The sequence below is a fragment of the Rhinatrema bivittatum genome, chromosome 1, assembly GCF_901001135.1.
Source record: "Rhinatrema bivittatum chromosome 1, aRhiBiv1.1, whole genome shotgun sequence".
NCBI classification, from domain to species: domain Eukaryota; kingdom Metazoa; phylum Chordata; class Amphibia; order Gymnophiona; family Rhinatrematidae; genus Rhinatrema; species Rhinatrema bivittatum.
Window position 1 is genome coordinate 221,535,751 of NC_042615.1, and position 13,457 is coordinate 221,549,207.

Sequence of the window (13,457 nt, forward strand, 5' to 3'; positions counted from 1 at the left end):
GACAGTTGAGAACAAAATGAAGATACCCTTCTGTTCTTTTTTATCTTATTTTTGATGAAAAGTTATATCAGAAATCTTCTTTTATTTAGCTATTTCCATAGGAAATCAGGTAACGGCTATGCTGATTGCTATTATAAACCTATGGCAGGCTCAAGATACCCTGCAAAATATGGATACAATATAAAAAGATGAAACGCGATGATAGGTTAGGAGATATTTAAAGAGTATGAGCATAATCAAAGTTGTCTTTGGGAAAAGATAAGAGACCCAGGAAGAGGAATTTCTCTTACCTGCTAATTCATACTGTTAGTTTCCAGCCAGTCTGGACCATACAGGGACCACCTTCTGGCATGACAAGAGCGAGCTGCTATAAAGCAGCCACCTTTCCCAAATACTTCTCCTCACTCCACTGCTGCTCCTCTCTGATTCTAAACTCTTACCCAGAAGTACCATAAGTATAAAAATACCAAGAGAGAAAAAAAACGGAGAATCTGAGCACAAGACAATATCATGTGCACACCAAATCCATATCCTTTCACATAGTTAACTTTCTAGGCTAGTTCAGGCTGGAAACAGAAATGGAATTAGCAGATAAATTGTTCTTCTGTTACTTCTCTGCCAATCTAAACCATGTAGCGATATACTCTGACAGTACTTTGCTTGGGTGGGTGGGGTTAATTATGAGTTGCAGAATTATTCTCCTGAATGCCGCATCTGACACGCGTCAATCTGAGAAGGTTTAAATAAATATATATACAAGGATGGAAAAGCTGCAAGTGTCAGGTCACCTAAAAACTGGCATCTTCTGCTGACCTGGACCCAGAAGCTGTTGCGCTCCTATGGCAGGCCAGAACTGGAAGAGAGCCAGAGATGCCGTGGGCCCGGGCCTAGAAAAGACTAAAGCTGCAGCAAGGTCACAACCAGAAGAGAGCCTCAAGAACCAAAGCAGAGCTGCTGCTGCTACTATGCAGGACCTGACGAGGAACAGCAACCACAGCTACTGACACCACTGTTGGCACCTTTTGCCCGGGAGAAGATACAGCAGCCTAGGGTTACTCCCTAATACCACTGAAGACAGGCTGAAAGGAAGAGAAGAATAAAAAAAACCAAAGCAAGTAAAAAATAAAACCCCACACACAAATATACAAAGAAAATCCCATAAATGATTAAAAAATAATAATAATAAAGGTAAAATAGAAAACAAAGAACAGCAAAATTTAAAAAAAAAATGGAAGGAAAATCCAAAAAACAAACAATTAGCAAAAAATAAAAAAAGTATTACAAGGAAAAATATTGCCCTGACACCTAAGTTTTCAAAATACTTTTCCATCCTTGTGTATCTATCAATTTCCATGTAGCAATTTTACACATCTCTGCCACAGGCGTATCTGTTCCCTCTGTATGAGAAGTCACCATATTCTTCGTCAAACGAGTCCTCATAATATTGGGGTACAGAAACCCTTTGTGGTAGGTGGGGCTTCTGTAAACTAGCCTTCCCCCTTCCTGGCCTTTTCTGTTTCTCTAAGGACCTCTTATTGCTCATCAGAGGATTGGCCAGTTCAAACTGCCATGACGGCCGGGATACTTGATAATCCTGCCCTCCCCCCGCCCCCAGCTCACCTCTGGCCATGCCTACACTTCCAGACAGCAGCCCTGGTTTCGTGGCCCATGGCCCCTACAGAGGCTGGGCCTTCTCAACTTTCTTTGCTCCTGCACTAGGCTGACCAACACGGTCATTAACAGCTATTGCCAATTCAACTACAGTAAGAGCCTCATTATCTGGCACTTAACTATCAGGAATGCTCAGATAATTGGCACCTTGGTGATGGTGGAAGGGGTGGAATAGCAAGAAAAGCAGGGTTAGAGAGAAGAGTAGCTGCTTCTCTGCTCTGTGCTCTTTTCACTCCTGCATTATCCCCACCCCTCCTGTTCTCTGCAAGGGGAAGAAGGGGAGAGGAAGGGAGGGAAATGACAAGACAGGAGGGGTTGGATTAGCGAGCTGAGTAGATTTCTCTGCTCTGTCCACTCCAGCATTACCTCCTCACCTCCTGTTCCTTGCAGGCAGCTGTATGAAGCACGAGCAAAGGGCTCTGAGATATCCGAATAACCAGCACTGCCTAATGGGGCTTTTACTGTAGTAGGGTTCTAGAATGCAAGAAGGTCTGCAAAATCTGATCTTATTTATTTGATTTATATACTACTTTTCAGGCACTTCAAAGCGGGTTATAATGGAGGTACTCTACGCTTAAAGTCTAAGGGGCGGATTTTAAAACCCCTGCGCGCGTAAATCCGGCAGGGCCCTCGCACGCCTGCACGCGTAAAGCCCCGGGACGCGCGTAAGTCCCGGGGCTTTCAAACGGGGAGGGAGGGGGCGTGTCCGGGGGCGTGCCGTGGCATTTCGGGGGCGGGCCAGGGGGCGTGGCGCTGGCCCGGGGGCGTGGTCGATGCCTCCGGACCACGCCCCTGGGACCGGAGGACGGAGCGGGGCTGCCGGCTTTCAGCAGGCGTAACTTTGCCGACAAAGGTAAGGGGGGGTTTAGATAGGGCCGGGGGGGTGGGTTAGGTAGGGGAAGGGAGGGGAAGGTGGGGGGAGCGGCCTCGGAGGGAACAGGCAGCCAAGCCGCACATTTTACTTTCAGAAATTAGCGCCTACCCAAAGGTAGGCGTTAATTTCTCTCAGCACCGGGAAAGTGCACAGAAAAGCAGTAAAAACTACTTTTCTGTACACCCTCCGACTTAATATCATGGCGATATTAAGTCAGAGGTCCCAAAAGTTACAAATAGTTAAAAATTTAAAAAAAATTTTTTAAATGGGCCCAAGGCTCGTGGGTTGAAAACCAGACGCTCAATTTTGCCGGCGTCCCTAGTGTCCCTAGTGCCTCTTCTTACCGTGGGCCCTAATTTAAATAAATTAATTTACTGAATCGTGCGCACAGGAGAGTGGCCTGTGTGCTCGCCCACTCTCCCACGATTTTTACTGTATCGGCCTGAAAGTTAGGACTGACACTACTTGTCTGGTCAACATATATCTGATAGAGCAAACAACTTGTGTGTCCCTAACTCCATTTCCTCCTCTGATCTAGAGAACATTTCTCCCTGAAGGCATTGGGAGTCTCTCTCTAGACAGATCCTGAAGTTGTAATAACTATGTGGGGTGGGGGAGACTTAAGTGTCTCACCTTCCTCCTTCTGTTGCACAATCTGGACCATGGGATGTTGGAAGTATTTTTTTTGTTTTGTTCTGGACTCCTTTCTTATGGACTAGTTCAATGAGCACTTCAAAGAAAATATATATATATATATAATTTTTTTAAAATTTATTTTTTTAAAAAGCAAGATTTTCTTTGAAGTGCTCATTGAACTAGTCCATAAGAAAGGAGTCCAGAACCTTTTCTGTGACATCCAAGTCCCCAAGTTACTGGTCAGCATGCCAGCTGCTTTTGCCCTCTAACATTCTTGAGTCTCTCCTGGCTTTCAGAATCTGCTCCATCAAACATCAGACCAAGGAATCAACATTGGTGGGATAGATTTGTTGCCCACACCAAAGACTGTGGCAGCCCATATGTCTTTTTCTCCATGATGAAAGGGACAAAGGCTCCACTTCGAAAGTAAATTAAGATACTGACCCTTACCATTTCCACAGGGCATCTTTTTTCAAGGGAGAACACTCCTTCCAGAGCTTAGACCGTCTTTTCCTCGGGACAGCATCCCAGGAATACCCAGCTCGTCACTGTCTTCTCTTTGGAGCCCGGAACCTCAGCCCTCAGCCCTATGGCAGCCCACATATCATAGCAACAGTTACCAGTTCTAGCCTTGGACTACAGCCCTTTGAAGTTCCAACATTTATGCTCTGTGCTGGTCTTACCATGAACCACCATGCTACTCTACACAGGCCTCACCTATACCACGAGAACCTCCAAATACAGACCAGATGCCTGTAGCCTAAGGATCCTGCATCTGCAGACTGACAAAGATTAAAGGAGCAGCAGAACTAGAATGGATCCAAGGAGGAAGGAGGCATCATGGAAACTCTTCCGTGAAAGGCTGGAGTTGGTCTGCTAAGCCAGCAGGTGGAGCAACAGCCCACGTAATATACATTAGGATAGACCTAACAGAATAAGAGGAAGAAAGAAGCTCAAGAAATGGGCAAGGTGATCATTTCTGATCTCGGGTGCTACCACTACTTTTCAACATAGCTATATAGTTTCAATTGTTTTTTATTTTTACTCAATCCAAAACATTAGTATTGTCTAAAACCTAACCCTCTTCCTCCCTTACTAGTAATTATGATTTACTTAAATTCTGTCAAAAATGTTTTAAAAGGAAGTTTGATTTATGCATTTAAAATATTACTATACAATAAAAACTATTCCACTGATGAAAACTTTACATAAGGAGAGCATTAAAAATAGAAACTTACCTCAAGATCATCCAGAGAGTGTGTTGTGCTTAATCTCTTTGACCTTCCAAATGATCTTCGAATAGAGATGCGCTGAGGAGCCTGGGCTAATCCATTTGCTTGTCCAAACTTTATATTCTAAGTAATAGAGACAAAAAAACCTGTCATTTTATATGGCCTCTGCCTCCACATCAAGCAACATTATTCCATATTTCAATAATTCATATAGTTGAAACAAGCTGCTTTAATCTGTTTTATGACAGGAAAACAAACTGATTAAAAATCATAATTGCTTCCATTCTACCTCTAAGCCAAGCACACAGAGTACAATATTCCAAAGATCTGTCCAGCTTACTTCGGGAGTTAGCTAGACAAATCCCAGAGTCTGAAAATTTCCCCTGCTCATCGGCTACATTTTGCTCAAACAAAATAGTTATCCGCATAAAATTTACCAGGAGAACTCCGGGAATTCTCAGGGCATTGTAAAACTTTATCCGGTCAGCAAGAATGGGGGGGGGGGGAATCTGGTGCCCCTCATCCCTCCATTTTATGTTTAATGCTGGACGGAGCAGGGGGATCTGGCACCGCTTACCCCCTCTCTAATGAAGGTCCATATTCCAAAGCTCAGCGAGTGGTAAAGGTACCCAGATAACTTTAACCAGGCAAGTTTATCCAAGGATATTCAGCAGCATTTATAAGCAGGTAAGCGCTACTGAATATCTGGGGTAAAGTTACCCCGGTAAGTTTGCTGCCCACCAGGCTTTTGAATATGGACATCATTATTGTCAGGCATGGTAGTTAATAGCAGCTAAACAAATCATATTTCTAGGCAAATTCTCAAAAGAAAACAACACGATCTAGTACAGACACAAGGCAAAGATACTAACTGTAGCCTGGACCAATAACTCTTACACCTGGTTTCATATATTTACAGCTCATTTACTTTATAGTGTATTTTGTGTTGTCTGTCCAGTCCATTGCACAACCCTCAAAGCACAGACTGGAGACACACTTTGGAATCTGAACTTATTTCTGACCCAGGAGTTTCCTCCTGCTCAGCTGGGCTTCCAGCTCAAAATCAGAAACAGTCTCTGTTGGTCTCCTTTGGTCTTCAGCACCAAAAGCCTTCATTCACAAATACCTAGAGGGGGAATAGTGGAGCGCTCAAGGGATCTGTTCTGGGACCACTGCTTTTTAATATATTTATAAACAACCTGCAAATAGGAACAAACAGTGAGGTAATCAAATTTGCGATGACCAAAAATTATTTAAAGGTGTTAAAATCGGAAGAGGTTTGTAAGAAATTGCAAGAGGACATTGTGAAACTGGGTATTCAAATGGCAAATGAAATTTAATGTGGACAAGTGCAAAGTGATGTATCACATTAGGAGTCAGCACTCAGGAAAAGGATCTAGGTGTCATCATTGAAAATATGTTGAAATCTTCTGCTCAGTGTGCAGTAGTAGCGAAGAAAACCAATATAATGCTAGGAATTATTAGGAAAGGAATGAGGAATAAAACTGAGAATATTATAATGCCTCTGTATCGCTCCATGGTGTGACCTCATCTTGAGTACTGTGTGAAGCTCCGATCATCACATCTCAGAAAAGATATAGCAGAATTAGAAAAGTTACAGAGAAGGGCAACCAGAATGATAAAGGGGATGGAACAATTCCCATATGAAGAAAGATTAAAGAGGTTAGGGCTCTTCAGCCTGGAGAAGAGACGGCTGAGTGGAGATATGATAGAGGTCAATAAAATGAGTGGAATGGAATGAGAAAACATTAATCAGTTGTTTATTCTTTTGAAAAGTACAAAGACCAGGGGGACACACAATGAAGTTACTAGGTAATACTTTTAAAATTAATAAAAGAGAAAAGAAAGATTTTTGTACTGAACACATAATTAAGCTCTGGAATTTGTTGCCAGTGGATGTGGCGAAAGCTATTAGTGTAGCTGCGTTTAAAAAAAGGTATGGACAAGTTCCTGGAGGAAAAGTCCATTAACCCTTAAGATAGAATTGTAGAAATCCACTGCTTATTCTTCGGAGAAGCAGCTTGGAATCTATCTCCCCCTTGGGATCCTCTTATGACTTGGCTTGGTCACTGTTGGAAACAGGATACTGGGCTTGATCGACCTTTGGTCTGAGAGTATGGCAAGTTTTATGTTCTTAAAGTGAAACCCTCTTCTCTGCACTGTCTTATCCACGCATTGAGACTCGGGACCACTGTCTGCCTCTAGGGACCTGCACGTGGAACACGAAGCATTTCAGGGAATGCTAGCCTAGAGGCTCTGGATTTCAGCTTTTTACCTAAAAGCCTAAAGTTTGGCTTCCAGAACCTCCCTGCCACACATTCCTCTGTCGTTGGTGCCCACATATACTACTCACAGGAACAATGCAGTCTCCCTTCCAGTAAATTTCAAAGAGAGGCCATTATCCCAGACTTGCAGAGGAGGAATTGCTGAAACATGCAGTCCTAGCAGAGCAGATTCTACTCTAAAGCAGAAAATGAAATTTCCTGCAGCCATGGTGGAGCACAACCTGCCGAGCTGCTGAAGAAAAGGAGCAGCTCTGTCTCATATTCCAAAAGAGGAGCTTCTACATCCTAGGAGGGGATGTTAAGAATTGGCAAGGAACTTTGGGAGAAACAGGATGGGGAACAAGTATTTAAAAAAACTGAGTAAGAAGAGGGGTGTGTCAAAGAAAGTAAATAGGTTGAGAAAGGAGGGGAGAAGAAATGGTCAGAGAGAAAAGGCAGGGATGGAAAGATAGTGAAAAGGTTGAAGAGGAATAGGAAATGTTACGCGCCCCGTCCGCAGCCGTCCCGCACACGGGCCTATTCACCTTCACGGTTCCATGGCAGGTCCCTGGTCGGCCTCCCTAGCGGTGGTTGCCAGTTCCTCTAGGCCCCAGCGTCCCACGGCAGCGGTCGCCGGGCCTTCCACTGCACGCCAGGCCCCACGCTGAGGTTCGGCGTCCTCACCGATGCTGGCCATGCCCCTGCGCACGTGGCCCGCCCAGCCTAATGTAGGGCCAAGGGCGGGTCTCAGCTCCCCAGCGCACCCTAATTAATCCCCCAATATAAGGAAGTTTCTGTCTGTGCTTCCTTGCCTTGGCAATCGGGTCGGCTTGTATGCGAGATTGCCTTTGTGTTTGTTCCTGCGGTTGTCTTGTTCCTAGTCTCGTTCCAGGATTCTTCTGTTCCAGTCCTGTTCCTGACTTGTTCCTGCATCCTAGTTCCTGCTCATCTTGTTCCTGTGTTTGTCTGTATATATCACCAGGTAGTACCTCCGGACCGTCTCACTGGTACTTACCTCAGCCTGTTCCTTAACCTGTCTGCCTGCCTCAAGACCTCAGATTGTTCCTTGACCTAACCCGCCTGCCTGCTACCTGCTTCCTGACTTCAGCCTGCCTGTGACCTCGTCTGATCTCCGGTATCTGACCTCTGCCTTGTTGACCATTCCACGGACTGACCTCTGGACTCTGACCTTTGCTCGCCTGACCTCGTCCCTAGAGTCTGGCTCTGTTCCTTGCCTTGTCATCACCTACGCTGTTCTGGTCCTCCTTGCTCCATCGGACATCCAGTCTCGAACCCAATCACGCTCTCCCTGTGTCTGTGGGTACGCCAGACTTCTACTCTCCCAGGAGACCCTGCGAGGCCCGGGAGGAGCCCATAGGGACCCTGGGTCCCTATGGGCTCCTCCCGGGGGGACCTCGGTCTTCCAATGGTGAAGCTCATCCTAGCCTCTGTCTCCTCCAGTGCTCAGCCCCCTGGGGGCAGTTGCCTCCTGATCCCTATCAGGAGGTGTTCCTCCACTGCCCCAGGACAAGGGCCCACCTCAGAGTGCAACAGGAAATGCTGCAAGGTGTCAGAAGGGGAGACAGCAAGAGGTGAAGGAAGGGTTGGCTGCAATAAAAGGAAGTGGAGGGAGAGAGAAAATTACAGAGGATGGAAGAGGCGGGAGAGAGGGAGTGTGAAAATCTTGTAGAGGGAAATAAAATTGCAGAAGATGAGAGGACGGGTGAAAAGGGAGAGAAAGTTCTAGAGAGGAGTAAGAAAAGGAAAGGAAAGAAAAGGATTGTTGGGAATGGGGGTTCTGGACATAAAGGAAGGAGGAAGAATTGGTTTGGGGAAGAAGTGAGGAAAAAGGAAAGATAAGGAGAGAAGAGAGAAAAGTACAGGCATTAGAGATGAGAGAAGAGAGAAAAGTACAGGCATTAGAGATAAGGAGAGAAGAGAGAAAGTACAGGCATTAGTTTCAACAGAAACAATTGAGAAAACAAAAAGATAAAAGGAGAAAATATTGAGATGGGGAGTAATCATCCCACAATACCCTATCCTACACCTAAAGGCACATTCTTCTTGTGTAGCAGTGACTACTATGCAAACATTGTCAGGAAATATTCCCTGCTTAAAAATAATAAATTATACTTAATGTATGCATGACAGTGACCAATCCTAGTCACTTGGAGGTACTCACAGCTCCTATTTTGCAAACTCCCAGAAATAAGAGGTGGTGATCCCCAAGACAGCCTGGCTAATTTTTAACGGCTCCTACCTCCAGAGACTTGACCAGATCTTTTTTAAATCCTATACTATTAGCCTTGACCATATCCTCCAGCAACAAATTAAACAGCTGAACTGTACATGGACTGAAATACTCGCCTAAATCTGCTACTGGTTAACTTAATGGCATATTCCCTAGTCCTATCTGAAATGGTAACGGTTTCCTATAAACTTATTCCACACCATTCATGATTCTGTAACTTGTTATTAAAGCATTCCAACAATAATAAATAACAGATTATAAAAATTCATAAAATATACAAAACACATGGGAAAGAAATACAAAATCTATAAATAAACTAAAGAATTGTGACACCATAGCAACACAACATCCATATCAAAATAAAGGGAGAAATACAAAATTTATCATCTTTGATTAGAAAAAAATACAAAAATAATTTAGATCCATCTGCTGAGGTTATCAAATTTACGGATGATACAAAATTATTCAGAGTAGTTAAATCACAAGTGGATTGTGATACATTACAGGAGGACCTTGCAAGACTGGAAGATTGGGCATCCAAATGGCAGATGAAATTTAATGTGGACAAGTGCAAGGTGTTGCATATAGGGAAAAATAATCCTTGCTATAGTTACATGATGTTAGGTTCCATATTAGGAGCTACCACTCAGGAAAAAGATCTAAGCATCATAGTGGATAATACTTTGAAATCATCGGCTCAGTGTGCTGCAGCAGTCAAAAAAGCAAACAGAATGTTTGGAATTGTTAGGAAGGGAATGGTTAATAAAACGGAAAATGTCATAATACTTCTATATCGCTCCATGGTGAGATCGCACCTTGAATACTGTGTACAATTCTGGTCGCCGCATCTCAAAAAAGATATAGTTGCAATGGAAAAGGTACAGAGGAGGGCTACCAAAATGATAAAGGGGATGGAACAGGTCCCCTTTGAGGAAAGGCTGAAGAGGTTAGGGCTGTTCAGCTTGGCGAAGAGACGGCTGAGGGGGGATATGTTAGAGGTCTTGAACGAGTAGATGTGAATCGGTTATTTACACTTTTGGATAATAGAAGGACTAAGGGGCACTCCATGAAGTTAGCAAGTAGCACATTTAAGACTAATCAGAGAAACTTATTTTTCACTCAATGCACAATTAAGCTCTGGAATTTTTTGTCAGAGGATGTGGTTAGTGCAGTTAGTGTAGCTGGGTTCAAAAAAGGTTTGGCTAAGTTCTTAGAGGAGAAGTCCATTAACTGCTATTAATCAAGTTGACCTAGGGAATAGCCACTGCTATTAATTGCATCAATAGCATGGGATCTTCTTGGTGTTTGGGTACTTGCCAGGTTCTTGTGGCCTGGTTTGGCCTCTATTGGAAACAGGATGCTGGGCTTGATGGACCCTTGGTCTGACCCAGCATGGCAATTTCTTATGTTCTTAACATGTGATTTATTAAGAAAAGATTTTCAGGTTTTCCAAAATTATTCTTCTCCATCATTGTTTAAGGCAGTTAATCTTTCCATTGTCAGACATCCCCAAACTCTGGTTAACCATTTATCAAGGGACCACTCATGATTTTATAAATCACCAAGCCAAAGAGCCCACACCTGTTCAGCCTTTCTCCATGAGGGAAACATTCCATTCCCTTTACTTCTGTTGCCTCTCTCTGTGCCTTTACTAATTCTGTTATAGATTTGATAAGATGAGTGAGAAGAACTGCTCACACTACTCAAAGTGTGGTCATACCACAGGAAGAGTCACAACAAAAAGATTCTGATGCAAAGCCAGAATTCAGAAAGCAGGATATATAGAAATATATAGATATATATAGACACAGATAGAGATAGGAAAATTAGGTTCTTACCTTTGCTAATTTTCGTTCCTGTAGTACCATGGATCAGTCCAGACAGCTGGGTTATGCCTCCCCTCCAGCAGATGGAGTCAGAGAGAAAACTGAAAGCACCCCCTAGATATACTGGTGTGCCACCTGCGATCCTTCAGTATATGTGATATCAAAGCAGAAGTAAGAATCCAACCATCGCAAATGCCATCCCCACAAAATTTCCAAAACTTAACTGAGTGCATTGCAACGTAGAGGCCAGATCAAACAGTAACCTCCATGAAAACAGACAAACAAATAGAACACCAAAGTGGTACAGTCAACATGCAACAATAGACAATTGTACAGCGAAAAAACGCTTCATCTGTGGTGTAGTCACCAACTGTAATGGAAAAGATAATAATGGAACACGAGCGGACTCCCAGAAAGAAGTGGGCGGGCGTCTGGACTGATCCATGGTACTACAGGAACGAAAATTAGCAAAGGTAAGAACCTAATTTTCCTTTCCCTGTACGTACCAGGATCAGTCCAGACAGCTGGGATGTACCCAAGCCGCCTCAACTGGGGTGGGACCCTGAGAGTCCCGCTCGAATCACGCTGCTACCAAACGACTGTGAGGACGGACCCCTGACATCCAGGCGATAATGCCTGGCAAACGTATGCCAAGATTTCCAAGTGGCCGCCCTACATATCTCCTGGGAAGAGACCAATCGATTCTCTGCCCACGAAGTCGCCTGAGCACGCAACGAATGAGCCTTAAGCCCATCCGGAACAGGCTTACCGCAGCCAATGTATGTGGATGCAATGGCCCCCTTCAACCATCGGGCAATCGTAGACTTAGACGCCTGAAGACCCTTCTTGGGCCCATTCCACAACACGAAGAGATGAGCCGACTTTCGAAAATCATTGGTAACCTCCAACTAGCGCAGGAGAACTCGCCGGACGTCCAGACGCCGCAAGTCCTTACCTTGGGGAGACCGCAAGTCCTCCGCCGAAAAGGAGGGTAGCTCAACCGTCCGGTTGACATGAAACGCCGAGACCACCTTAGGTAGAAAAGACGGCACGGTTCGTAAGGAAACCCCCGAATCAGAAATACGCAAGAACGGTTCTCTGCAAGAAAGAGCCTGTAGCTCCGACACTCTCCGAGCCGAGGAAATAGCCACAAGAAAAACCGTCTTGAGGGTCAGATCCTTCAACGAAGCCGACTGAATAGGCTCAAACGGAGCTACACACAAGCCTCGGAGTACCAAATTCAAGTTCCAGGAAGGACAGGGAAGCCTAAGAGGAGGGCGCAAGTTTCTAACACCTCGCAAGAACCAAGCTACATCTGGATGACACGCAAAGGAAGACCCTTCCAGCCGACCTCTCAAGCATCCCAGGGCCGCAACCTGGACACGAAGCGAATTATACGCCAAACCCTTTGTCAGGCCCTCCTGTAAGAACATGAGGATCTGAGGAACGGTCGAACGCTTAGGCGTGATACCCAAACCGGCGCACCAATGATGGAAAACCTTCCAAACTCTAGCATAAGCAAGCGTAGTAGAAGACCGACGCGCTCGAAGCAGGGTAGACACCACTGCATCCGAATAACCTCTCTTCCTTAACTGCTTCCGCTCATAAGCCAAGCCGCCAGACAAAAGTGATCCGCCAGCTCGAAAACTACCGGACCCTGACGCAGGAGATTGGGAAGATGACCTAGTCGTAGAGGACCGTCCACCGCCAGGTTGACGACATCCGCGAACCACGGACGACGCGGCCATTCCGGAGCCACGAGAATCACCGGACCCTGATGGGACTCTATGCGTCGTAACACTTTCCCCACCAGGGGCCACGGTGGGAACACGTACAGAAGGATGTGACGGGGCCACGGAAGTACCAGCGCATCCACTCCTTCCGACGCGTGCTCCCTTCTTCGACTGAAGAAACGCGCCGCCTTTGCATTTGTCCGGGTCGCCATGAGATCCAAGTGCGGAGTCCCCCACCTCCGAGTGATGAGACACATTGCCTCCGACGAAAGCTCCCATTCTCCTGGATCCAGATGTTGTCGGCTGAGGTAGTCCGCTTGAACGTTGTCTACGCTGGCAATGTGGGAGGCCGCTAGGCGCGACACATGACGTTCCGCCCAGGCCATCAACAACACCGCCTCTGTTGCTACCGCACGACTTTTTGTGCCTCCTTGTCGATTTATGTACGCCACTGTGGTCGCGTTGTCCGACAAAATTCGTACCGATCGGCCGCTTACCATGGGAAGGAGGCGACGCAAGGCCAGACGTACCGCCCTGGTCTCCAAGCGGTTGATGGACCAAGTGGACTGGCGCGCTGACCAGGTGCCCTGAACAGCTCGGGATTGGCAGACCGCCCCCCAGCTGGTAAGACTGGCATCCGTCATCACCACCAACCAAGAAGAGGGTTCCAGGTTCACGCCTTGGAGCAGGTTGTCCGGATTGTGCCACCAGGAGAGACTGGAGCGGGCCTCCTCCAGTAAAGGGAGTTCCAGACCGTAATCCTCTGATCTGGGATCCCAACGAGAGAGCAGTGATCTCTGTAAGGGCCGCATATGCGCAAAAGCCCATTGCACCATCTCCATAGTAGATACCATATGACCAATGAGCTGTAAATAATCCCACACCGTGGGAGTCGTGAGAGCCAGCAGGCGCCGCACCAGTGCCATGAGACTGAGCATGCGTTGATGAG

General features: G+C 45.7%; 1 protein-coding gene across 3 annotated transcripts in view; it reads right to left on the reverse strand.

Annotated features, from left to right (window-relative positions):
- RGS12 (regulator of G protein signaling 12) overlaps nt 1–13,457 on the reverse strand; it is a 424,812-nt gene that overhangs the window by 333,660 nt on the left and 77,695 nt on the right. For all 3 annotated transcript variants that reach the window (XM_029591961.1, XM_029591953.1, XM_029591969.1), the window contains exon 3: nt 4,420–4,536. In XM_029591961.1, coding sequence (XP_029447821.1) covers nt 4,420–4,536 — 117 coding nt within the window. The remainder of the gene's footprint in view (nt 1–4,419; nt 4,537–13,457) is intronic.